General features: G+C 44.5%; 1 protein-coding gene across 2 annotated transcripts in view; it reads right to left on the bottom strand.

Moving 5' to 3' along the window:
* Window positions 1–20,586, bottom strand: part of ADTRP (androgen dependent TFPI regulating protein) — a 39,961-nt gene extending 19,375 nt beyond the window's left edge. The window contains exons 1-3 of one of the 2 annotated variants that reach the window (XM_063451719.1): window positions 20,310–20,586; window positions 19,160–19,294; window positions 9,477–9,578 (exon numbers count right to left, since the gene is read on the bottom strand). In XM_063451719.1, coding sequence (XP_063307789.1) covers window positions 9,477–9,578; window positions 19,160–19,294; window positions 20,310–20,462 — 390 coding nt within the window. In that variant the 5' untranslated portion in view covers window positions 20,463–20,586. The remainder of the gene's footprint in view (window positions 1–9,476; window positions 9,579–19,159; window positions 19,295–20,309) is intronic. The other variant, XM_063451720.1, reaches the window with a different exon arrangement.
* Between the last annotated feature and the right edge of the window lie 6,085 nt (window positions 20,587–26,671).

Raw genomic sequence — 26,671 nt, 5'->3', positions numbered from 1 at the left:
TTCGTGCATAGATAGATGCTAGATTTTAAGGATATACCATTATGTGCATTGATAGATAATGAGAGCTACTGATTGATCCCCCATATTGAAACTAGGATATACTCGAGAACAGCTCTATTATGTGCTGTTGAGATTACAGCTGGAAACACAAGAGTATATATTGTGGTTTCAGTTATTTGAAGTATATTGACCTGAAGGATTTCAAGTGACTGATAGGTTTAACCCAGCATAACCCTGTCTGTGTATTAAGGAAACGAAACACTAAATATACCTTCATTCAGACAACAAGAGAGGCGTTGTCTGTCTATGCCGAAAGATTATTATAATACTGACTCAAATCTGCCCAGCACTAGAGAATAATTTTTTTGCTATAGACTTTAAGGAAAATGATAATGTATTATTGATAATCCCTATGGGCCATAAGTACATAGCTAAAAGGGAAATTATACTTGAATAAAATCCATAAATAATTATTCTAGTGCGTATATGCCATGCCTCAATCCATCAGCAGTTTCAGTTTGAGCTTTCAAAGTCGTCCTCTGCATGTTTACAAAAACAAACCAAAACTTTATACTGGTTCTAATCAACAATTCAATAAATGTAATATGAAGTTCAAAATATAAAGAAGCAAAGAAGTGATGATTGCAGTAGATTGATATGTATTTGTTTTTTAATTATTTCACTCACATTTGATTGAACTGTTCAAAAAGCATTGAGGTTAGGAGAAAGCCGATAGGAAGGCAGTTAGATAGAGAACTTGGGTCAAGAAACAGTTTTTCCTAGAATGTGAAGGGTTGTTTGCCAGAAGAAGGTTGGGAAGCTAACAAAGCTGCATCAGGGGTTTTATGGGCCTGGAGAAGTGGTGTATTTTGGTTTTGTGCTGCCCTACGCATAACGAAACCCAGGCACCCCCCAATCTAAATTTGCCCTACTCCTCATGTCAAGGCCCCACCTCTTCCCGTTTAAGACCAACACACTCTTTGACTGACAGACAGACTCCCTCAATGATGCATACACTGACATACAATACCTGACCGATACACAGTCATTGGCACACACACTGTTTAACCAACATACACTTTCAGTGGGAGACACAGACACACTCACTGACAGACACATGCACACATTCACAGACATACACACTCACAGTTACACAAACTCATTGATAGATACACACCCACTGACAGACACACATGTACACTCACTGACTGACACACACATACATATTCCCTGACGGACACACACACTCAGTGACAGACACACACACACATTGACCGACATGCACATACACTGACAGACATACATACACACTCATTGACAGACACACATACACTCTCACTAACAAGCACACATACACTCTCACTGACAGACACACACAGTGATACTCACTTTATTTTTTTATTTCCATCCACTCAAGCCTCCCTACCTTTGGGAGTGCTGGAGTGGATTCTCTATTTCCCTAGGGTCCAGCGGGGTAATTTCACTGCCTGGCAGGCGGTCAATGCAGGTGGCAAGGGAGCTCAGATCTTTCTGCTCTGCTCTGCGATGCCGGGAGCCGGAGTGACGTCATATTCCGTCAGATCAGGGGAGGAAGAGCTTAGGGCAAGCATGTCAAACTTGCGGCCCACAATGATTATCTTTGCAGTCTGCCTTCCCTGGGACCGCTTTGTGCTTTGGTTGTGACTGATTCTTGTCTTCCCTCCCATGGATGATCGCATGCTCCCGCGGCTAAAGAGCACAGAGTCTGCAGAGCAGGCCAGCCACTCCCCCTTCCCTCCTGCTCATAGTGTCAGAGGAGCATCTGGCCTGCTTGAGCATAGAAAAACAGGGCTGGAACTGGAGAACGGGTGGCTCATCTTAAGGCAGGGGAAGAAGGGCTTGGGTGACCTTCCTTTTGTAGTGTGTTAAATTGGGGAGGGAGGGCAGTGTATTAATTTGAGGGAGGGAGGGAACCCGTGTATTAAATGGGGAGGCAGTATATACATTTGTGGGAGGGAGGGGGATAGTATATTAAACTAGGGGAGGGCGTGGGCAGTGTATTAGAGTGGTGGGAAGGGGGCTAGTGTATTAATTTGGGGGAGAGGGGCAGTGTATTAAAGTAGAGTGGTGGAAGTGGGGGCAGTATATTCAATTACAGTGGAGTGAGGGGAGCAGTGTATAAGAGGGGAGGGATTTGGGGTCAGTGTATTGGATTTGTGGACAGTGTATTAGAATGTGGGGGGGCAGTGTATAAGATTGGGTCTCCATGGAGGCACTGAACACTTCTCATGGAGATGCTGATTGCTCGTTGCTTTTTGCCACATATGCACAATAAACTTCCGATGCTTCCCTATGGGAGATCATCAAGTTTGCCAAAATGCACAGCACACTCATATGACTTCAAAATCAACAAAATAATGCCATTTGTTTTTTCATCTGTGCGACAGCATGCATTCACCATTTCAGACCCATTACCAACATTTTCTTAATATGTCAAGGTAGTTGGACTGAAACATTGGTTATATGCAAATGCATGTCACCTTAAAAAAAATTTGCTGATTTTTTTTGCTTTGAACCCCTATGAGGACGTCCAGTGTCAGTTAGGCAACTGTTTTTAAACTGTACTTTTCAAAATAAACCTACGTTTCTATGAAAACAGAAGTTGTTGTTTTTTTGCGGCCCACATAAACTTAAACCTTGTTTATTTGGCTCATGTTAAGCTTTGAGTTTGACATGCTTGGCTTAGGGGATAGCAATCCCTAACCGCCAATAAAATAGGCAGATGCCAGCCCCGGGTGGTCCCAAAGTGGCCAGCCAGCCATTGAGTCCCCAGAACTCAAAAGCAACCAGGCACTGCAGAAAAGCCTAAGCAGAGGAGACTGGGCCCCAAATAACAGCATTGATTATCAACACCCAGTACTCACAATCAACCAAGCCCTGCAGAAAAGCCTAAGCAGAGGTATCATCTCTGGAAGATCTATTCAAGAATTGCATGTACTACTTATTGTTTCCCTTTTTTTTCTTAATTTAAAATTGTGTTCCATTCCACTTCCCTCTCTATAGTCTCACTGCTTAATTTATAAACATTATTTCTCCCATCCTGATCTTCTGTTTTGTTAAAGTTGGTGCACTCATAGTCTTGTTATTTTATGTTAATTCTTTATGACTTTTTTGTTAATTGTTTGTTTTGCTCTTGTTACTGTTTCACTGATAGTCTTGTAAATGTATGTTCAGTGTTTATGACTTTCACCTATCCTCTGGTTTTTCATCTCTAATTACCTAAAAAAAAACCTTCATGTCTCCCTACCCATAATGGTGTTTTTTGTTGGGTTTTTTTGTTGTCTTTTCTGACTTTATATTTCAGACTGGGCCCCAAATAACCGCATTGCTTAGTAACTCCCAGAACTCAAAAGCAACCAGGCACCGCAGAAAAGCCTAAGCAGAGGTATCCACTGCTGTCCACAACCTCTTCATCTCTCATTCCATAGACTTACTAGCCTTAACAGAAACATGGCTCTCCCCCTCTGACACTGCTACCCTTGCATCTTTATCTTTTGGTGGCCTTCAACTTACCCACAACCCAAGACACTCTGAATGTAAAGGTGGTGGAGTAGGGTTTCTACTCTCGGCTCTGTGCTCCTTCAAACCTTTACCCCCCGCCCCACCTTCCCTCTCTTTCTCATCATTTGAAATCCATTCAATTTGCCTTTTTTAAACCCTTTTTTTGCTAACATTGATGTTATTTATCTCCCTCCTGGTTCCCCTCTCCTCTTCCTTGACATCTTTGCTGCCTTGCTACCCTACTTCCTCTCCTCTAACATACCATTCCTATTTCTCAGGTACTTCAATATTCCCATTAACCCACCCCTGACCTCAGCAGCCTCTAAACTACTTTTAATTACTTTCTCCCTTGGGCTATCACAGTGGGCTAATTCTCCAACCCATGTAGCTGGCAATACCCTCGACCTCATTTTCTCTTATCCGTGTACAGTGTCTAATATCTCCAACACTCCATTTCCCCTCTCTGACCACCCAACAACCTCAGCCTAACCCCCCTCAACTCTGGAGGAACCTTAATTCTATTGACCTCCAGCAGCTGACAGCTGATATTGATTCATAACTCCTATCCATCTGTTCGCTCTCCTGTCCCTCACTGGCCACTTCACATATAACACTACCCTCACCTCTGCCTTGAGCGCTGCAGCCCCGCTCCAAACATGCACCTCGAGGAGGACACCCCCCCAATTGTGGCATACTAAATCAACACGCTACCTGCAAAGATGCTCCCGTTGTGCTGGAGGAAGTCTCGCACCCAGTCAGACTTTCAGGGCCGCCATCAGGGCATGACAACCGCAACGGTTGTCATGGGCCCGGCGGTCCTGGGGGGCCCGGACTGCTCAGGTCGTCCGGGCCCTACATTCAGTGGGAACATACCGGGTCGCAGGGGGCCCTGCGACCCGGTATGTTCCCACTGGGCCAGCCTCTTCTCCTGGGGGGCCCAGCAGCCGGTCACCTCAGGGCCCCCCAGAGGCTGGCCCTGCTGACACCCGGCGGGCGCGCGAGGGAGCACTCTCCTCTGAGTGCTTCCTCTTCAGCTCCCTCGCGCACCATACTGATGCCGGAGCCGGAAGATGACGTCATCTTCCGGCTCCGGCATCAGTACGCGGCGCGCGAGGGAGCTGAAGAGGAAGCACTCAGAGGAGAGTGCTCCCTCGCGCGCCCGCCGGGTGTCAGGAAATTTGAGTGAGTGGGGGTGGGGGTGGGGGGGAGAGGGAAGGGAGGAAATTTGAGGGAGGAAATATGAATGAGTGGGGGGGAGAGGGAGGAAATTTGAGGGAGGGGGGGATTTGAATGAGTGGGGGAGAGGGAAGGGAGGAAATTTGAGGGGGGGGAGGGAGGAAATATGAATGAGTGGGGGGGAGTGGGGGTGGGGGGATTTGAATGAGTGGGGGGAAAGGGAGGGAGGAAATTTGAGGGAGGGGGAGAGGAAGGGAGGACATATGAGGGGGGGGAGAGGAAGGGAGGACATTTGAGGGGGGGAGAGGAAGGGAGGACATTTGAGGGGGGAGAGGAAGGGAGGACATTTGAGGGGGGAAAGGAAGGTAGGAAATTTGGGGGGGAGAGGAAGGAAATTTGAGGGAGGGGAGGGAGAGGTAGGAATTTGAGGGGGGAGAGGAAGGGAGGAAATTTGAGGGGGGAGAGGAAGGGAGGAAATTTGAGGGGGGGAGAGGAAGGGAGGAAATTTGAGGGAGGGGGAGAGGAAGGAAATGTGAGGGAGGGGGGAGAGGAAGGAAATTTGAGGGAGGGGGGAGAGGAAGGAAATGTGAGGGGGGGAGAGGAAGGAAATGTGAGGGAGGGGGAGAGGAAGGAAATTTGAGGGAGGGGGAGAGGAAGGAAATTTGAGGGAGGGGGAAGGAAGGAAATTGGAGGGGGGGAGAAGGAAGGAAATTGGAGGGGGGAGAAGGCAATGAGAGGGAGGGGGAGAAGAAGGAAATTGGAGGGGGGAGAAGAAGGAAATTGACGGGGGTAGGGGGAGAGATTGACATCCATCACACACACACACAATGCACCCCTTGCACACAGAAAAACACACAATGCATTACACACAGACACACATACACAAGCAATGCATCCCTTACACACAGCAACACACAATGCACCCCTTCCACACACTCAGGGCATCCCTTACAGACACACACACTGCATCCCATACATACACAAACTCACCTTGCAGCCCTTACACATACAAACACAGATTCACACAATGCATTCCTTACACACATCAGGACATCCCCCCCCACACACCCCTGTGAACAAACTCATTCGTGGAACATGAAGGTGGACCCTGGGACCCAGACCTTGAGCTGTGTAAAGGGCCCTCAAAAAATGGAGCTGCTTCCCGTTCTCCCAGAGCATTGATTTTTGTGACCACAGTTACAAACCGCCTCTAGAGAGCCTGTTCTACACCAGACCAGTGGAGCCAGACGGCAGCTGAAGCCCATCATCATCCTCATCTGGTTGTAAGTAGGCAATCTAGTATATTAGTCGTGGCACTAATCTTTAATTTACCTCACATTAAAGGGACACTATAGTCCCCAGAACCACTGCAGCTTAATGTAGTGGTTCTGGTGTCTATAGCCTGTCCCTGCAGGCCTTTTATTGTAAACACGGCGGCACTGCAGCACTGTGTTAGTTAACATGGCAGATCATATGGGTGGGGCACTGTGATGTCACATGGGGGGGCGGCAAACTTTACTTTTGCCTAGGGCGGCAAAAATCCTTGCACCGGCCCTGCAGACACTGCATCCCTGTGGGCGGACTCGGGGGGGGGGGGGGGACTCGGTTGCAGGCGCCAGGGGGCCCAGACCTTGAGCTGTGTCAGGGGCCCCAAAATTTCTGATGGCAGCCCTGCAGACTTTCTCCATTATAGATTCATATTAGGTTCATAGAGCACAGCCCTTGCCCTCGCCAAACAGTCATACTTTTCCTCTCTCATTATTTCATGCTCCCGGAATCCCAGGCGTCTCTTTGACAACTTTAACTCTCTTCTTCGCCCTGCTGTGGCCACCCCTCAAACTAGCTTTGCATGCTACTTTACCTAGAAGATTTAACAGGTAAGTAAGGAATTCTTCCCACCCTGACTTTCTCTTTCTCAACCACACGTAGATCATGCCTTTCCTACCCTTTAGACTTTCTCCCCAGCTAATGAACAAGAGGTGACGGCGCTTCTCCTTTCCTCTCACCTCACCACTTGCCCGCTTGATCCTGTCCCATCTCACCTTATCAGATCTCTATCCCCTTGTCTTGTGCCTTCCTTAACACATCTTCAACTGCTCTCTCTCTCTCTCTTTTGGCGTTGTCCCTGCTGACCTTAAACATGCCACTGTAGTACCTATCCTGAAAAATCTCTCAACCCATCCTCCCCATCTAACTATCGTCCCATATCCCTGCTCCCTTTTTTTCTCAAAGCTTATGGAAAGACTTGTCTTTGCCGTGCTTCTCACATCCTCAATTCCAACTCTCTCCTTGATCCTCTTCAATCTGGCTTCCGCCCTCCACACTACTTAGACTGCTCTTATCAAACTTACCATGTTACCATGTGAAAGTTACCATGTGATCTGTTAATTGATTGATTTAAAGGGTATGTATACCCAGTGTATGCTTGTACTTATTATGCATGATTAAGGCATTATAGCCGTCGCAGTATTTTTTACCACTGTGCCCACCTCTCACCCAGCAGCCCTTGCCCCACCTCTCACCCAGCAGCCCCTGTCCCCCCCTCACCCAGCAGCCCAATGTCCCCTCTTTTTTTGCCGCCCACTGAAAGTGCCGTCCAAGGCAAATGCCTTTTCAACCTGGTGCTAATTAGAGTGCTGGCCTGGAGCTCTAGATTACCATGGGCCTAATTATAAAATTAAATTAATTTGTAATTCTGGAGTATTGTGCTCTAAAGATCAGGAGCTTGACTGGTCTTTCTAACTGTACTTTGCACCTGTGTATCATGTACCATCCACACATGCATTTATAAACTGGAAATATCATCCATATTGAATACATCTTCACAAACAGGCTGAGGCACAGAGAAAGCTTCTGGGACAACAATGGGTACAATGCATCACTGCCTGGAGTCATGGGGCAAAAGGAATTAATCTTATTAGTTGTGGAGTAGAGAGAGTTCCCACTTAAGTCAGATACAGATTGTATATGCAGTGCTTTAGCTACCTTTGGAACTTCATGTGTTATGTGCAAATTGCTCAGGCCAATAAACAAAAATTAGATTTTTATAGATGATGATAAAAAGCAATAAATTAAACCACATGGGTATTTCTATAAAGTAAAAGTTGTACCACAAACATTAAAGGACCACTATAGTGCCAGGAAAACATACTCGTTTTCCTGGCACTATAGTGCCCTGAGGGTGCCCCCACCCTCAGGGACCCACTCCCGCCGGGCTCTGGGGGGAGGAAGGGGTTAAACTTACCTCTTTCTCCAGCGCCGGGCGGGGAGCTTTCCTCCTCCTCTCCTTCTTCCTTGCGACGTCATCGGCTGAATGTGCATGCGCGGCAGGAGCCGCGCTCGCATTCAGTCGGTCGCTTGCGTGCTCTCACTGTGATTTTCACAGTGAGAGCACGCAAGCGCCTCTAGCGGCTGTCAATGAGACAGCCACTAGAGGTTTTGGAGGCTGGATTAACCCTCAGTATAAACATAGCAGTTTCTCTGAAACTGCTATGTTTATAAAAAAAAAAAGGGTTAATCCTAGAAGGACCTGGCACCCAGACCACCTCATTAAGCTGAAGTGGTCTGGCCTGGGTGCCTAGAGTGGTCCTTTAATAATATGCCCATGTCATTTTCAATGAAAGGTAACTGAGGTGACTGATTTATGTTAAGGTTGGTAAGAATATTATATTTTTGCATCCACTTATTCATTTGTTTAAAGGAACACTAAAGTGTTTGGAATACAAGCATGTATTCCTTACATTATGATGTGCCACTATATGCAGTTTCTACAAAACTACAACGTATTTTAGTTGCACGGTTAAAATGATAGAGGCACTGCACCTAAACCACTTAATTGACTTCAAGTGGCTCTGGTGTCTTTAGAGTTCCTTTAAGATATATATATATATATATATATATATATATATATATATATATATATATATATATACCTTAAATTATGCAAATTACACCAAAAATATCTGGTACTTTATTATTGGGTACTGTAATATGCAGGCAGGCCCAGACTATAAATATCTCTGTAACACATACCATACCAAATACCATGTCGAGTAATTGATACCAAATGTTTCAGAGCCTAGTAAAGTGGGCACTACATTGGAAACAGTGGACCTACACAATGTTGAATAGCCTAAATACTTATCTAACCCAAGTATACCCTATGTAGCAGTGATCTGTAACCTGAAATATATAGATTTATTCAATATCCATTAGCATGTTTCTGCATTGTCATGGTTATTTACTAAAATGAGAAATCAAGGTGAACACAAAGTGAATTTGAAATTTTAGATGAAAATAACTAAACTGTAAAAATTCTCTTAGTTCGGCTACTGTGGCTTTAAAAGTTAAATTCACTTTGGATTCTGTAAATAGCCCTGTTTGTGATTCTCAAAGGCAGTGAGTGTGGAATTCCCCAGAAGGCACAGCAAATTGTAAAACAAAATAGATAAATAGATAACGTGAACAGGTCTCTAATATTACTATTTTCATTCTTAAATATGTCATTCTCTTGTCACTTCTGCATAAATTTCAATTTAATGAATAACTAGAGTAGGCTTTAATATCTATGTATTTTCTGCAAATGTATATGCTCAACAAATGTTAAAAATATATATGCAGTTCCACCCCACTCTAAATGTAGGAATCATAGGGCAAGTTTAATAATTCAATTAAATTAAATAGAAGGATATTAGTATTGCTACTCAATTCTACAAAAACATGAAATGAAAACTATTTAGAAAAACATGTGTTTTACTTACTACAGCATGATTAAGCCATGGTGGAATTATCAAATCAAGACCTTCAGGATAGACCAGCTCTCTGTCATAGGAGTACAGTGCCCAAAACGATAAAAACACAAACTGCAGAAACACACACAAAAAAATTTAAATCAATTAATCAATTAGACTTAAAAGAACACTATAGGCGTTCCAAACCTGTAATTCTATTGCTATAGTGCTCCTGTGCCTACTTACATGTAGGCAAATCTACCCACTCACTTTTTCCAGAAAGGAGGCATGACATCTTCTGGCTATGATCCAATCCAATGCTCGTCATATGAGAGCACTGGGGGCTGTTTGCGCATGCACGTCAAGTGCTGTTCATTCATCCAATGCATCTCAAGACATTGAGATTAAGTGGCCTGTGTGACTTTAGTGGTCCTTTAAACAGCAGATACATGAACATTCTAATTCTGCAAAGGAGTGTTACTTAGCATACAATCAATCTATCTGTCTGCCTGTCTCTTTGTCTGTCTGCCTCTGTTTATTTGTCTATAACTTCTACCCACTAAACCTAATAGTAAAAAAAAAAAAAAGGTTCCTGGCAATGTTTTCCATATTAATCAGAGTTAAGTTAAAAACTAATTGTATTGCACTGGAGTTCCCTGCACATTAACATAAATAAACACAATTCTAAAAGTCATATGCCCTTAGTTTAATTGCTCTACACAACTCAGCAAGCACAATATAAGAATATTCCTATAAAACCACACTGTGCATACACAAACTGCTTTGCTGTCACTACACTAAACCTTGCAGTGGTAGAGAGTTCAGCGGTAAACATGAGATGAAGCAATGCTTAAAGAAATAAAAGTAAAAGATGATCTGGAGTCTTAAGATCAAAATATTAGTAACCCATAAATGTCTCATAGTTAAACATATTTACGTATTTGTTAGTACGTACTTAAAAATCTTTGAAGGAACCACAACACCACAACAACTTCATCTAAATGAAGATGTTTGGTGCCATGAGGTCCCCTAGCACACTCTTACTTAAGGGGTTAAACCATTCTCAAATTATATAACCCCAAAGATTGCCTCCAGCACTCATCTCAGTCAGCAAAAAAAATTACAAAAATGAAAATGACACCACTTAGATAATATACACATTTTTCTTCTATACTGAGTGTTAAGTCTATTAATTATAACAACTATTAGAATGTAATATCCCATTAAACATTTACTCTTATTTATTTTATAATACTGATATAGTTAAAGAGTCAACATTCTATGTAAGTACAAGAATTTTAATCTAAACCAATTACCGTTTCTGTGGAACCATATCTAATGCCTTACAAAAATCCAAATAGATTACACCCACTGCAACACTCTGATCTATATTTTTGCTCAGTTCTTCATAGAATGCTATTAAGTTAGTTTGCCATGATCTGTCTTAACATAAAACTATACTAATAAAATTGCCTAGAGGGATATTGGCTATACCTCACTGATGATACCTTACAAGGTTGAAACGATCGTCTGGGGTTGCTGTATCTCTCGTGCAGAGGGAACTTGCTGGCATTTTGGGTCTGGACTGCCCGTATGGGTGGGACCAGTCTGATATGCTTCAAATATGTTCTCTCTGTAATGGCACAGGATGAGCTAAAACCAGCTTGAGATCTTAGCGGGGACCCACCAAAGGGCAGGTTAATTGAGCTGTTGCCTGTTCTCACCTCTCTTGCTACTTGTTTTTTCTCTCCTTAAGTTTAAATGGCTATCCAGTGTCAGGGTACCTGTGGTCTCTACCTCCGAAAGAGGTAGAGACTTAGCTGTTCCTCCATCCAGACGGTCTGATGGCTCCCTTCCCCGCGGTCTATCCGGTCATGCTAGGCCGGCCGCGAGGGAGTGACTGCCTTTTACAGCATCTAGGCAGGAAGTAGTCATCAGGACACTCCCCCGGAACAACCTGTCAGTCAATGGCTGCAGGACCAATCAGGACGCCTTGGAGGCGTGGTTACTGCTCTGAACAGGGTATTTAACAGAGCTTCTTTCATTAGCTCATTGCCCTGTCGTGGTTCTAGCTTGTTCTAGTCACTCAGTGCTTGTGTATTCTATTATCCCTTTTGGTTTTGACCCGGCTTGTTTACCTTACTCTGCTTATCTCTGTTACCCTTGATTCGGCTTGTCTCTCGCTTACCTGTCTTCTGTTACCCTCGACCTCGGCTTGTCTTTGACCATTCTATACTGTACTACTTACGTTAGTCCGGCCATTCTAAGGTCCGGTATACGTATCTGGCTACTGTTTGTACTCTGCGTGTTGGATCCCTGTCCCGATCCTGACATTACGACAGGGCCAATGGATCCTGCAAGTACAAACAGTCTGCTGGCTGCTCCTGATCCTAGGTTTGAAGCCATGGATCACAGAATGGATCAGATGGCGCTTGCGCTACAGGCTCTATTAGCTTGTGCCAATAACCCACCAGAGGAGATACGTAATACCCCTGTTTCTCCTGTCGGTTCAGGTCTAGAGGTAGCCACAGTGGGTGTTTCTTCTCACATTACCCCCCCAGTACGCTATGGTGGGGCTCCTGAGAAGTGTCGTGGTTTTTTAAACCAAATTAGTATCCACTTTGAATTGCAACCTCGCTCTTATCCTACAGATAGGGCAAAAGTAGGATTTATTATCACCCTACTCATTGAGAAAGCTCTGAGATGGGCCAACCCACTATGGGAGAACGATAATCCATTAGTTTATAACTATAACGCATTTGTAGCTGCTTTTAGAAGAACATTTGACCCTCCAGGTAGAAAGGTTAATGCAGCCAGATTACTGTTGCGCCTGAGACAGGAGAACCAAACACTGGTGGATTATGCACTAGAGTTCAGGTCTCTGGCGGCAGAAATCAAGTGGAATGAGCAGGCGTATATGGATGTATTTTTGAATGGCCTATCTGATGTAATCCTTGATGAGGTTGCTACCAGAGAACTCCCTGAGAATTTAGAGGATTTAATTTCGTTCATCTCTCGTATAGATGAACGTCTAAGAGAGAGACAGAACACTCGAGAGAAGAACCAGAGACCTTCTTTTAGGTTAGCTCCCGCTGTTCCAAGTCCTGACTCCACGATATCTTTGCTTACTGAACCTATGCAGATAGGGTATACCCGCCTCTCTGAGGAGGAAAGACAGCACAGGAGAAGAGAGGGTTTGTGTATGTATTGTGGAGCCAAGGGTCATTTACTCTCGAACTGTTCTAACCGCCCGGGAAACGCTCGCACCTAAGTCTCTCTAGAGGACAGGCCTTGGGTGTTTCTATTTTGTCCTCTACTCCTGATTATAAAGATCACAGGCTTCTGCTACCAGTTTCCTTAACTTGGGGGAAGGAAGTAGTAAGGGCTATGGCATTGATAGATTCCGGTGCTGCTGAGAATTTTATCGACCAAGCCTTTGCTAGTAAGAACAATTTCCCATCCCAGCTAAGGGAGACACCTTTGGCCGTTGAGGCCATAGATGGTAGACCACTACTAGACCCTGTTATCTTTCGTGAGACCATACCCATTAATTTAAATGTGGGTATCCTACACGTGGAGAATTTATCTCTTCTGCTCATTTCGTCTCCTTCCGTTCCCATAGTTCTGGGGTACCCATGGTTGAAAAAACATAACCCTATTATCGATTGGGAGTTAGGAGAGATACTCTCGTGGGGCCAGGGCTGCCAGGATCGGTGTTTGTGCAAGGTTTCTCCATTAGCTAATATTAACATACCGGAGAATCCTACTCAGTCCACAGAAAGACAAATACCAGACCTTTACCTAGACTTAAGGGCAGTGTTTGACAAGAAGAATGCCGATTCTTTGCCTTCACACAGGTCATTTGACTGTAAGATTAAGCTTCTACCCGGCACTATGCCTCCGAGGGGCCATGTATATCCTTTGTCTGTTCAGGAAAACTCGGTTCTAGAGGAGTATATTCGGGAGAATTTAGAAAAGGGATTCATCAGGAGGTCTTCTTCTCCGGCCGGGGCTGGGTTCTTTTTCATTAAGAAGAAGGATGGCACGCTGAGACCTTGTATCGATTACCGAGGCTTGAATAAAATAACTGTCAGAAATGCCTATCCTATCCCACTGATTACCGAGTTATTTGATCGTCTTAAGGGCTCCAAAATCTTCACCAAGTTAGATCTCAGAGGGGCTTACAATTTGGTGAGAATCCAGCAAGGTCACGAGTGGATGACGGCATTCAATACCCGGTATGGCCATTACGAATACACTGTTATGCCATTTGGACTATGCAATGCTCCTGCAGTATTTCAAGATTTGATTAATGAGGTACTTAGGGAGTTTCAGCATGATTGTGTTATTGTTTACCTGGACGACATACTAATACACTCTAAGGAGATTGAGACTCACCATAGACAGGTCAGAAAGGTATTACACAAGCTGCTGCAACATGGTCTATATTGCAAATTGGAGAAGTGCAGTTTTGATCAGTCTCAGGTAGACTTTCTTGGATACGTGATTTCTGGGGAGGGTTTTAAAATGGATCCTGTAAAACTTCAATCTATTTTAGACTGGCCCTTGCCCAAAGGACTCAAGGCTATCCAAAGGTTTATTGGTTTTTCCAACTACTATAGGCGCTTCATTAAAGGATACTCCTCTATCATTGCGCCTATTACCAATATGACCAAACAAGGGGCTGATACTAAGTTCTGGTCTAAGGAAGCTCTGGGTGCTTTCAAGACTCTCAAGGAACTTTTTGCCTCGGCTCCCATTCTAGTCCATCCCGATACGACTCTGCCTTTCTTGCTCGAGGTCGATGCCTCTGAGACAGCAGTTGGGGCTGTTCTGTCTCAAAGGTTAGGGGTGGATAAACCGTTACACCCTTGTGGTTTCTTCTCTAAGAAATTTTCTGGGCCTGAGAGCAGATATGACATCGGGGAAAGGGAACTGTTAGCAGTCATTAAAGCCTTAAAGGAGTGGAGACATTTGTTGGAGGGGACCCTACACCCTATTACGATTTTGACGGACCACAAAAACTTGTCCTATATTGGGGAGGCTAAGCGCTTATCCTCTAGACAAGCTCGTTGGTCCTTATTCCTGACTCACTTCAATTATGTACTGACTTACAGACCTGGTTCTAAAAACTCTAAAGCCGATGCATTATCTCGCCAATATGAACCTTCTACTGTACCTGAACCAGTTCTTTCTTCTATAGTTCCGAAATGCAATATCATTGCTAATACGAATCTCAGGATTCATTCTCCATTACTGGCCGAGATCATTAAGTTGCAACATCTAGCACCTAAACAGACTCCTGCGGGCCGTCATTTCGTTCCTCCTGCTCTTCAACTGGAACTTTTACAGTGTTTACATAATAGCAGGATGGCGGGACATCCTGGTATTCGCAAAACTTACGCGTTGATCTCTAAGGACTTCTGGTGGCCTGCTTTACGGAGGGATATTGAGGAGTTCATCGCTGCATGTGAAGTTTGTACTAAAACCAAACAACCCCATACGCTTCCATGTGGATTCCTGCAACCCTTGGACGTTCCAGAAAAACCATGGTCCTGTTTGGCCATGGACTTTATTGTCGATCTACCCATCTCTAAAAGACAGACTGTTATCCTCACCGTGGTTGACAGGTTTACTAAGATGGCACACTTCATTCCCCTGCCTAAACTCCCGTCTTCTCCCGAATTGGCAGAGATATTCGCTAAGGAGATTTTTCGCCTACATGGGATACCCTCTCAAATTGTATCGGACAGAGGCTCCCAATTTGTTTCCCGCTTTTGGAGGTCCTTCTGCTCTCAACTTGGTATTAAATTAAACTTTTCTTCTGCCTATCATCCTCAGTCTAACGGAGCTGCTGAACGTACCAACCAGAAAATTGAACAATATTTACGATGCTTTGTTTCTGAACACCAGGATGATTGGGTCGGTTTGATTCCTTGGGCGGAGTTTGCACACAACAATCTCGTTTGCGATTCTACTCATTCAAGCCCCTTCTTCATGAATTATGGTTTTCATCCGTCTATTCTTCCTTCGGATTCCCCTTCCCAGGGGGTGCCGTCGGTTGATGTTCATGTTGCCAATTTGAGGAAGTTGTGGGATCAAACTCGACAAATCCTTGTGCACAACTCTATGTTGGTCAAGAAACACGCTGATAAACGTAGAAGGGCGGCTCCGGTCTTTGTTCCAGGTGATAGGGTATGGCTGAGCACGAGGAACATCCGTTTAAAAGTGCCCTCCATGAAGTTCGCTCCTCGTTATATTGGACCCTACAGGGTGCTGACCCGTATCAATCCAGTTGCGTATCGTTTAGCTCTTCCTAATACCTTACGCATCCCGAACTCGTTTCACGTTTCATTGCTGAAACCACTCATATGTAACAGATTTTCCTCCACAATAGCCCCTCCTCGCCCCGTTCAGGTGGAGGGTCAGGAGGAGTATGAGGTTAACTCTATTATTGATTCTCGAATCTCCCGGGGGAGAGTACAATATCTGGTTGATTGGAAGGGATATGGTCCTGAGGAGAGGAGTTGGGTACCTCAGGAGGATGTTCATGCTCCCCGTCTCCGCAGGGCGTATCACTCTCGCTTCCCATCTCGTCCCGGTTCATTCCGCCCGGTGGGCGTATCTGAGAGGGGGGGTACTGTCAGGGTACCTGTGGTCTCTACCTCCGAAAGAGGTAGAGACTTAGCTGTTCCTCCATCCAGACGGTCTGATGGCTCCCTTCCCCGCGGTCTATCCGGTCATGCTAGGCCGGCCGCGAGGGAGTGACTGCCTTTTACAGCATCTAGGCAGGAAGTAGTCATCAGGACACTCCCCCGGAACAACCTGTCAGTCAATGGCTGCAGGACCAATCAGGACGCCTTGGAGGCGTGGTTACTGCTCTGAACAGGGTATTTAACAGAGCTTCTTTCATTAGCTCATTGCCCTGTCGTGGTTCTAGCTTGTTCTAGTCACTCAGTGCTTGTGTATTCTATTATCCCTTTTGGTTTTGACCCGGCTTGTTTACCTTACTCTGCTTATCTCTGTTACCCTTGATTCGGCTTGTCTCTCGCTTACCTGTCTTCTGTTACCCTCGACCTCGGCTTGTCTTTGACCATTCTATACTGTACTACTTACGTTAGTCCGGCCATTCTAAGGTCCGGTATACGTATCTGGCTACTGTTTGTACTCTGCGTGTTGGATCCCTGTCCCGATCCTGACATCCAGACATGGACCCCTTGCTCACGGTGCCTAGAGGGATATTGGCTATACCTCACTGATGATACGTTACAAGGTTAAAAAGAACGTCTGGGGATGCTGTGTCTCTTGTACAGAGGGAACTTGCTGGCATTTCAGATCCTGACTGCCCTTACGGATGGAACCAGTTTGAAATGCTTCAAATATGTTCTTTCTGTAATGGCACTAGATGAGCTAAAACCAACTTGAAATCTGAGCGGGGACCCACCGAAGGGCAGGCTAATTGAGTTGTTGTCTGCTCTCACCTCTCTTGCTACTTGTTTTTTCTATACTAATCATTTTGTTCAAAATAATTCCCCAGGATAAGAATCATTCAATAATTTATTAACCACTGATGTATCCTCTTTAAAAAAAAAAAAAAAAAAAAAAACTCTGAGCAAGGATCTCCAGGACAACATACTAACCAGAATAAGGACTTACTGAAAAGTATACACATTATGCCAAAAATGTAGCTGTAAGAAAATTCTACATTGATCAGCCACAACTTTAAAACCATCGACAGGTAAAGTGAATAACATTGATTATGTTGTTACAATGGCACCTGTCAGTAGGTAGGATATAATAGGCAGCAAGTGAACAGTCAGTTCTTGAATTTCGTGTATTGGTAGCAGGAAAAATGGGTAAGTGAAATACTTTGACAAGAGCCACATAGTGATGGCTTGACAACTGTGTCAGAGCATTTCCAAAAAAAGGCAAGTCTTGTGGGGTGTTTCTGTTATGCAGTGGTTAGTACCTACCAAAAGTGGTGCAAGGAAGAACAACCGATGGACTGGCGTCAGGGTTATGAGCACCCAAGGCCCATTCATGCATGTGGTGAGTAAAGGCAAGCCAGTCTGGTCTGATCACACAGAAGAGCTACTGGAGCTCAAATTGCTGAAAAACTTAATGCTGGCCATGATAGAAATGTGTCAGAACACATAGTGAAACACAGTTTGCTACGTATGGAGTTGCATAGCTGTAAGCCAGTCAGAGTGTTCATAATGAGCCCTGTCCAATTCAATTGGTATGCAAGCATCAGAACTGGACTATGGAGCAATTAAAGAAAGCTGCCTGATCTGATAAATCACATTTTCTTTTAGATCAGGTGGATGGCCGGGTGTTTGTGTGCCATTTACCTGTAGAAGAAATGACAGCAGTGCCATGCTCTGGGCAGTGGTCTGCTGGTAAACCTTAGGTCCTGGCGTACATATGGATATTACTTTGACACGTGCCACCTACCTAGAGATTGTTGCAGACCACGTACACCCATTCATGGCAATGGTGTATCCTGATGAAGCTCTTTCAGCAGGATAATGTAGTATGGCACACTGCAAAAATTTACAAAAATGGGGAATGTGACAAAAAGTTCAATGTGTTGCCCTGACCTCCAAATTCCCCAGATCGCAATCTAATTGAGCATCTGTGGGACATGCTGGAACAACAAATCCGATCCGTGGAGGCCCCACTCTGCTACTTGCAGGACTTAAAGGATCTGCTGCTAATATCTTGATGCCAGATACCACAGAGCACGATCAGAGGTCTTGTGGCCTCCATGTCTTGAGCTATTTGGGCAGGGCAAGGGAGCATACACATTATTAGGTAGGTGGTTTCAATGTTGTGGCTGATCAGTGCATGTATGTTACAAAAAAATATTGGGTGTGAAAAGATCTTGGTCTTTATAAGAAGAAAATGTTAATTGTAATATTGCTTATTTTATATTAATTTGTTTAAAAAAAAACAAAAAAACAGTTCAGACACTTCTAGAGACTCTTGCTTAGCGTTAAAACATTAATAGTGGTTTAATGCTGAATGGAAGGACAGCACCGGGCAACTCCAGAACCTATAGCAGTGGTAGGTAACCTTCGCCACTCCAGATGTTGTGGACTTCATCTCCCATAATGCTCTTACAGCCATAATGCTAACAAAGCATCTAGAGTAACAAAACTTGCCTACCCGAGCTCTATAACCACTTCAATAAGATAAAGTGCCTACAATGTCCCTTTAACTCACCTTCCCCCATGCCTAAATTCTCCACATCGTTTACCCACAACTTTCCACTTACGACCATTCCAACAGACTTTTTTCACCTTATCTACCAGCTGGACACTGGCTGAGGAGGGGAATGTAAAGAACTAAATTATTCAAATCCAAAAGAAGTATGGTTGAAATTTGCAAGTAGATAAATCACCACATTTCTATCATTTGGCCTATGTTCAGCAGACTCAAAGTACCTTCAATTAAAAATGTTAAAACTTACACGATATTTCAGGTACAAATTCTAAACTCAGTAAAACTTTATAAAATCTGCATAGCAATTTTGTCAGAGTATATAACATTGATTAGAGACACATAACATGCTGATTACAATGTATATATTTTGTTTAGCAGATCATGCTTCAGATGTAACTGAAGGTTTTTTTGTGAGTTTTTTAGAAAAGGGTAATACTAATGAATTCACAAGATACATTTTACACTTTACTACGTGTAAAGAAACTTACAGTTGACGCAGGAAAAGCCAGAACAGAGAAGAACAGGTCTCTGCAGAAGATTATACACTTTGCTAATCGAATTCCTTTTACTGGCATCAGGAGATCAGACACAAAACAAACAGCATAGAAGATAGTCTGCAAAACCTGAAGAAAGGAATTTAATTAGAATTTAGTGTGCAGCAATTCAGAGCAAAGTTATTACTTAATTTTACCATGCTACATTTATAGGAAGCAAGTCAAAAGTATGTATAGAATAAAGATGATTTATTTGGGAATTTGAGCATCATGACTGGACATGTTTTTAATAACATTGGCACATGCATTGTGTGATGACAAGACAGATAGACAGACAAACAGACAGTTTGAAGTAGTAAGATAGATAGACAGACAGACAGATAGATAGAAATAGATAGATAGATAGATAGATAGACAGAGAGACAGAAAGATAGATAGATAGATACACACAGACAAATATATAGATATATAACAAAAAATCAAATAATGTAAGAAGATCATATGACTCAGACACCACTTCCACAGTATATTATATCATATTCTTGTCTTATTATTGTTGTAATATTGATGTATTATCAATATATACCACATTGATAGTAGATAAATGAATAAAATGTTTGCATTATCTATACTACTTTACTAATTTATTTTTCTTTGCTTTCCTCCTTGTTCGCCTTACCCACTCCCCATCATATTTCACTATTCACTTTCCCTTTTTAGAATTAACGTCACCCTAATTTCTTTATTTCCATTCATTGTAACCCACCCACTATCCCAACTTACCGCGCCCCACTGTCATTAATGCAAATAAATATGTTGCCTATCTGTCGAGAGAATCAATCCTGTATTCTGTTATTAGCTGATGCCATAATGCATCAGAAAAGAAGTAATTTGTTATAAATAAAGGTTAAGTAATTATGTTCCTGTACCATTTTTTTCTGTAGCACATACACAAGTCTGAAGTCAGACACAAACAAAATACACAATTATATTTTTTACAAATGCATTCTTTATGACTAAACTGACCCAGTGACACCTGTGATTCTTAGCACTAGTGGCCTTTGGCCCAAAACTTGTAAATTCCTAATCTGTAGTATAATATAACTGTTTGCATACAAAGAACTAAATGCAATCCAAATCTTACCACATTGAGAACTGTCAAGTATTTCCACTGCCCGCCATATAAGAAAACTCCAACAGGCGGCTCTTTGGAAGTGACTGTAAAAAGCAAATAGGTAAGGAAAACGTACCAGCTAAAAATAAAGCAGTGGTATATTAGCAAAGTCACAGCTGCCATGATATAGAAAATCAGTAGAATAGACCTAACGAGTGCAAAATCCTTCAACTGCAAGCATATGCCTGGGTGAACATTCAGGGAGGGACGTAGCTCTGTGCAGACTATGAATGAGCTTTAGAACAACTGGCTTGTTGCCGGTAGTAGTCAGGACTTAGGAAACTTTATACCCTGGATTTTAAAGCCTCAGAAAAGATTAGAAGAGATTAATGTTATGTAATGTTACTTTGTACAAATGGGGTCTTTGTTGGAGATGCTTATATGTTAAAGAACAGAACATAAAGCTTATTATACGTTGAGAATTTGGGAAAATTCTAAGAATAAAGACAACAGAGTCTTGTTTTTTTCCTTACATCTTTTTTTTTTTAATCCTTTTTTTTCATTTTTGGTGTTTCATATTTAAGTTTTACATACATATGTGTACGTAAAACCAAAACAACCAATGATAATGTACCTTATACACACAGAGTATATATGCAAGGATTCTTATCAAATATAGATGGATGCAGCCTCCCTCTGATCGCTCCCAGCTAGCGATCAGCTTGACAACAAGAATATGGAAAAACACAACGAGGGAACCGGCTGTTAATCTAAATAAGAATGAATAAAGAAAACTATAGTGTAATACAGTTTACAATATAAACACTGCGCAATATGAAATGCACTCACAGGATTTCGAACAATTCAAGCTTGTAAGGTGCCTCCCCTGAAGATATGGGGGGCCTGGGGAGATCCCCTGGATATTTTCACTCCAACACAGGACTCCGGGTGAAGTTTTGAAAAAGCGGCTTTAATTCAATATTAAAAAATAAAGATAAAATGAATATAAATAAGGTCCTACGCGTTTCGTCCCTTTAACAAAATAGGGACTTCCTCAGGGACCACAATATTAAAATGCAATTGATACAATACAATCAAAAAAACAGCCTCAGCCTCAATTGATACAATACAATCAAAAAAACAGCCTCAGTAGGGGCATGTATGTAGTGGTTCTGGTGGGATTAGTACTCCATGTGAGCGTTAACGTGTGGGGCAAGTTGTAAAGTAACAGGTTTGCATTAGAACGATGCCTCTTGGTTTGGCTCTCTGTACTGTGTTGGTTTAGGATGTCTATATACTTTAGTGGAGTGAAGCGTATTTTCGTGAGTGATGCATCTAGATTGTTTACCCCTAACCAAGGGGGCGCCGGAAGGGGGGGTGGTTGTGTTTCGGCACCAAGTTTTTGGGTGCGTGTTGCGCTGGCTCTCATTGAGTTAAAGAGCCTAAAGAACCTCCCTATGAAACAGGGTGAAGGAAATATTGACCTGTGGTGGAAGAACATAAATAACAAGAAAACAAACTAAATAAACATTATGAACATAAAATGAAAGTTATGCAACAGTTATGTTAGCAAAACTTGTGGTCTCAGTCCACACTGCTCATGATACAGAATGTTGTGATCTGCTGGGTCGTGGTTCAAATGGGATGGCGCTCGCAGGGTTCCATGCCGCCCTATGAGGGCTCCTCTGTGGTGTAGCCATTGAGTTAGGCAGTCCCAGGGTGCCTGCTGATCGTAGCTGTGCGGTAAGAAGTCCGTAAGATTTGTGCCACAGGAGGGTGGCTTTCGATAGATCTTGGTTCCCTACATCTTGCTAAACTGTGCATCATCTTCTGAATAAGTATGGGGCAAAATTGTGGCAAAAATCAAAACATACAAAAAATTACCTCTCGCATCACGTGGGAAATTCCAATAAAATACAGAATTGTGGGAAAACTGAAATGGGAATATTACATTTTAGACCAAAGGTGTCAAATTGGAAAATCTCCAACACAACTATGTTTTCTTCCAGACTGGCTTAGAGAAAGGGTTAGGAATAATTTTTGTCAGTGAAAAATAAGAGATCAGGTTTGTTTCAATTGCTTTCAATGTATCACACTTATTGACAAAAATAAATACAGTTTTATCGATTTTAGTCTTAGCTCCAATGAAAATATTCAGAAACAAGTAATCAATCCAAGACAAAGTAACCTGTACATGAAGAGAAGAGACATTAAGCAACTCCTCTTTCTTTACTTCCCCAGTCGGAAATAGGTCAGAGTATGTGGTTTGTGGTTATATTTAGGTTTCCCGTATTTCACTAGCGTTATATTTATTTTGCACAATTGTATATTGACACATTGTATATTGTTCACATAGTTTAAATTACATTTTAGTGCCCCTCGACCCTTTGGGTCCTCGGAGAGGTCTCTATTTTCTCTCCTATGTTCTTTTTCTACTGCTTTTCAGTGTATTTGCCTCACCCCGAACCGATACAAGGATTTTTGGCTACACAGGCAAAAGTGCATTTTGCGGCCCTCTACCCCTACCTCTCCCCGAATAAATTGTGTCTTCACCTGTGTCTCGTAACCCCCCTTTTGAATTTCATACCCCTTCAGTGTATGTTATCCCTGTTTTAGTCTGTCTTACACCCCTCTGTGTGTCTCTTGCTTCCCCCAGTCCCTTTGTGTGTCTCTTTCTTTCTCACAGTCCTTTTCTGTAACTCTCTCCCTTCAGCCTGTTGTGTGTGTGTGTGTGTGTGTGTGTCCACCAGGGACCACTTGTGTGTCTTTTCCTCCCAAGCCATATAGACATAGATGTATAGCAACACACACAACCATACAGGCACACAGAGATAATTATTCAGGCACACAGTCACAGAGATATGCAACCACATAATTAAAAAAAACACAGTCATACAGGCACAGACATACAAGCACACAGTCATACAATCTACACATACAGGTACACTGTCATACAAACAGACAAAGTCATACAGGAACACACAGATACATGCAGACATTGTCATACAGAAAAATAAAGACGTAGGCATACAGTAACATACAGAACAAGGCATACAGAGACATACGGAGAAAGTCATACAGAGACATACAGGCATGCAGACACATACATACACAGACATATAGTCACATAAAGATATACAGAAAAAGGCATAGAGACATACGGACAAAGTCATACAGAGACACACAGGCAAGCTCAAGGTCTGGGCCCCCTGGCGCCTGCACCCGAGTCCCCCCCCCACCCCCCCCCCGAGTCCGCCCACAGGGATGCAGTGTCTGCAGGGCCGGTGCAAGGATTTTTGCCGCCCTAGGCAAAAGTAAAGTTTGCCGCCCCCCCATGTGACATCACAGTGCCCCACCCATATGATCTGCCTGGTTAACTAACACAGTGCTGCAGTGCCGCCGTGTTTACAATAAAAGACCTGCAGGGACAGGCTATAGACACCAGAACCACTACATTAAGCTGCAGTGGTTCTGCAGTGGTTCTGGGGACTATAGTGTCCCTTTAATGTGAGGTAAATTAAAGATTAGTGCCACGAATAATATACTAGATTGCCTACTTACAACCAGATGAGGATGATGATGGGCTTCAGCTGCCGTCTGGCTCCACTGGTCTGGTGTAGAACAGGCTCTCTGGAGGCGGTTTGTAACTGTGGTCACAAAAATCAATGTTCTGGGAGAACGGGAAGCAGCTCCATTTTTTGAGGGCCCTTTACACAGCTCAAGGTCTGGGTCCCAGGGTCCACCTTCATGTTCCACGAATGAGTTTGTTCACAGGGGTGTGTGGGGGGGGGATGTCCTGATGTGTGTAAGGAATGCATTGTGTGAATCTGTGTTTGTATGTGTAAGGGCTGCAAGGTGAGTTTGTGTATGTATGGGATGCAATGTGTGTGTCTGTAAGGGATGCACTGAGTGTGTGGAAGGGGTGCATTGTGTGTTGCTGTGTGGAAGGGATGCATTGCTTGTGTATGTGTGTCTGTGTGTAATGCATTGTGTGTTTTTCTGTGTGCAAGGGGTGCATTGTGTGTGTGTGTGATGGATGTCAATCTCTCCCCCTACCCCCGTCAATTTCCTTCTTCTCCCCCTCCCTCTCATTGCCTTCTCCCCCCTCCAATTTCCTTCCTTCTCCCCCCTCCAATTTCCTTCCTTCTCCCCCCCTCCAATTTCCTTCCTCTCCCCCCTCCAATTTCCTTCCTCCCTCCCCCCTCCAATTTCCTTCCTCCCTCCCTCCCCCCTCAAATTTCCTTCCTCCCTCCCCCCTCAAATCTCCTTCCTCTCCCCCTCCCTAAAATTTCCTTCCTCTCCCCCTCCCTCAAATTTCCTTCCTCTCCCCCCCAAATTTCCTACCTTCCTCTCCCCCCCAATTTCCTTCCTCTCCCCCCCCTCAAATGTCCTCCCTTCCTCCCCCCTCAAATGTCCTCCCTTCCTCTCCCCCTCCCTCAAATGTCCTCCCTTCCTCTCCCCCCTCCCTCAAATTCCTCCCTTCCTCTCCCCCCTCCCTCAAATTTCCTCCCTTCCTCTCCCCCTCAAATTCCTTCCTCTCCCCCCTCAAATTCCTTCCTCTCCCCCCTCCCTCAAATTTCCTTCCTCTCCCCCTCCCTCAAATTTCCTTCCTCTCCCCCTCCCTCAAATTTCCATAATCTCCCCCCCAAATTTCCTACCTTCCTCTCCCCCCAATTTCCTTCCTCTCCCCCCTCAAATGTCCTCTCCCCCTCCCTCAAATGTCCTCCCTTCCTCTCCCCCCTCCCTCAAATTTCCTCCCTTCCTCTCCCCCTCCCTCAAATTTCCTCCCTTCCTCTCCCCCCTTAAATTCCTACCTCTCCCTCCCCTCCCTCAAATTTCCTTCCTCTCCCCCCCAAATTTCCTTCCTCTCCCCCCATCAAATTTCCTCCCTTCCTCTCCCCCCCCCACTCCCTCAAATTTCCTCCCTTCCCTCCCTCTCCCCCCCACTCATTCAAATTCCCCCCCACCCCCACCCCCACTCCCTCAAATTTCCTCCCTTCCCTCCCTCTCCCCCCCACTCATTCATATTTCCTCCCCCCTCCCTCAAATTTCCTCCCTTCCCTCTCCCCCCCACTCATTCAAATTCCCCCCCACTCCCACTCCCTCAAATTTCCTCCCTTCCCTCCCTCTCCCCCCCACTTATTCATATTTCCTCCCTCCCCCCTCCCTCAAATTTCCTCCCTTCCCTCTCCCCCCACTCATTCAAATACCCCCCCCACTCCCTCAAATTTCCTCCCTCTCCCCCCCACTCATTCAAATCCCCCCCACTCCCACTCCCTCAAATTTCCTCCCTTCCCTCCCTCTCCCCCACTCATTCATATTTCCTCCCTCCCCCCCTCAAATTTCCTCCCTTTCCTCTCCCCCCACTCATTCAAATCCCCCCCCTCAAATTTCCTCCCTTCCCTCCCTCTCCCCCCCACTCATTCATATTTCCTCCCTCCCCCCCTCCCTCAAATTTCCTCCCTTCCCTCTCCCCCCCACCCCACTCACTCAAATTTCCTGACACCCGGCGGGCGCGCGAGGGAGCACTCTCCTCTGAGTGCTCCCTCTTCAGCTCCCTCGCGCGCCGCGTACTGATGCCGGAGCCGGAAGATGACGTCATCTTCCGGCTCCGGCATCAGTACGGTGCGCAAGGGAGCTGAAGAGGAAGCACTCAGAGGCGAGTGCTCCCTCGCGCGCCCGCCGGGTGTCAGCAGGGCCAGCCTCTGGGGGGCCCTGAGGTGACCGGCTGCTGGGCCCCCCAAGAGAAGAGGCTGGCCCAGTGGGAACATACCGGGGTCGCAGGGCCCCCTGCGACCCGGTATGTTCCCACTGAATGTGGGGCCCGGACGACCTGAGCAGTCCGGGCCCCCCAGGACCGCCGGGCCCATGACAACCGTTGCGGTTGTCATGCCCTGATGGTGGCCCTGCTCCCATATACAATCATACAATCCCTCCCTTCTGCCTGAGAGATAATTGAGACAGATACTGTATTAACTCAATTATCTATAGGTGAAAAAGAACACAATTTACAGGTAACCCAAAGTACCCCAAAAACTCACATAATCCCCACACAAGGTATATCCCCTGATAGCCCCGATCTGGGGGAGCAACATATTTAAAAATCACCCAAATCGGTTCAGAGGTTTAAGACTTTTATGAAAGTCTTATTTCTGACCGACCGCACACGAGGCTCTTGCCCAAAATAGTTCCATAAATTCAGGCTGTGCGGTCGGTCTCTTTCAGGAACTCCAAACACAATGAAATACCGAAAGGACCAGTTTGTGGGAAGGCTAGTTGTGTGCCCCTTGTTCGGGAGTTTGGTTTCACCGAAGGCCACTTTCTTCAGATGAATGGGAATGAACATAAGTGGGAGTGGAAGTCTCAGCAATGTTCGAGCCGTCGAGTGTCTG

Source organism: Pelobates fuscus, chromosome 4 (genome assembly GCF_036172605.1).
Source record: "Pelobates fuscus isolate aPelFus1 chromosome 4, aPelFus1.pri, whole genome shotgun sequence".
NCBI classification, from domain to species: Eukaryota; Metazoa; Chordata; class Amphibia; order Anura; family Pelobatidae; genus Pelobates; species Pelobates fuscus.
Note: the sequence above shows the minus strand (reverse complement) of the source record. Positions and strands in the feature narration are given on the sequence as shown.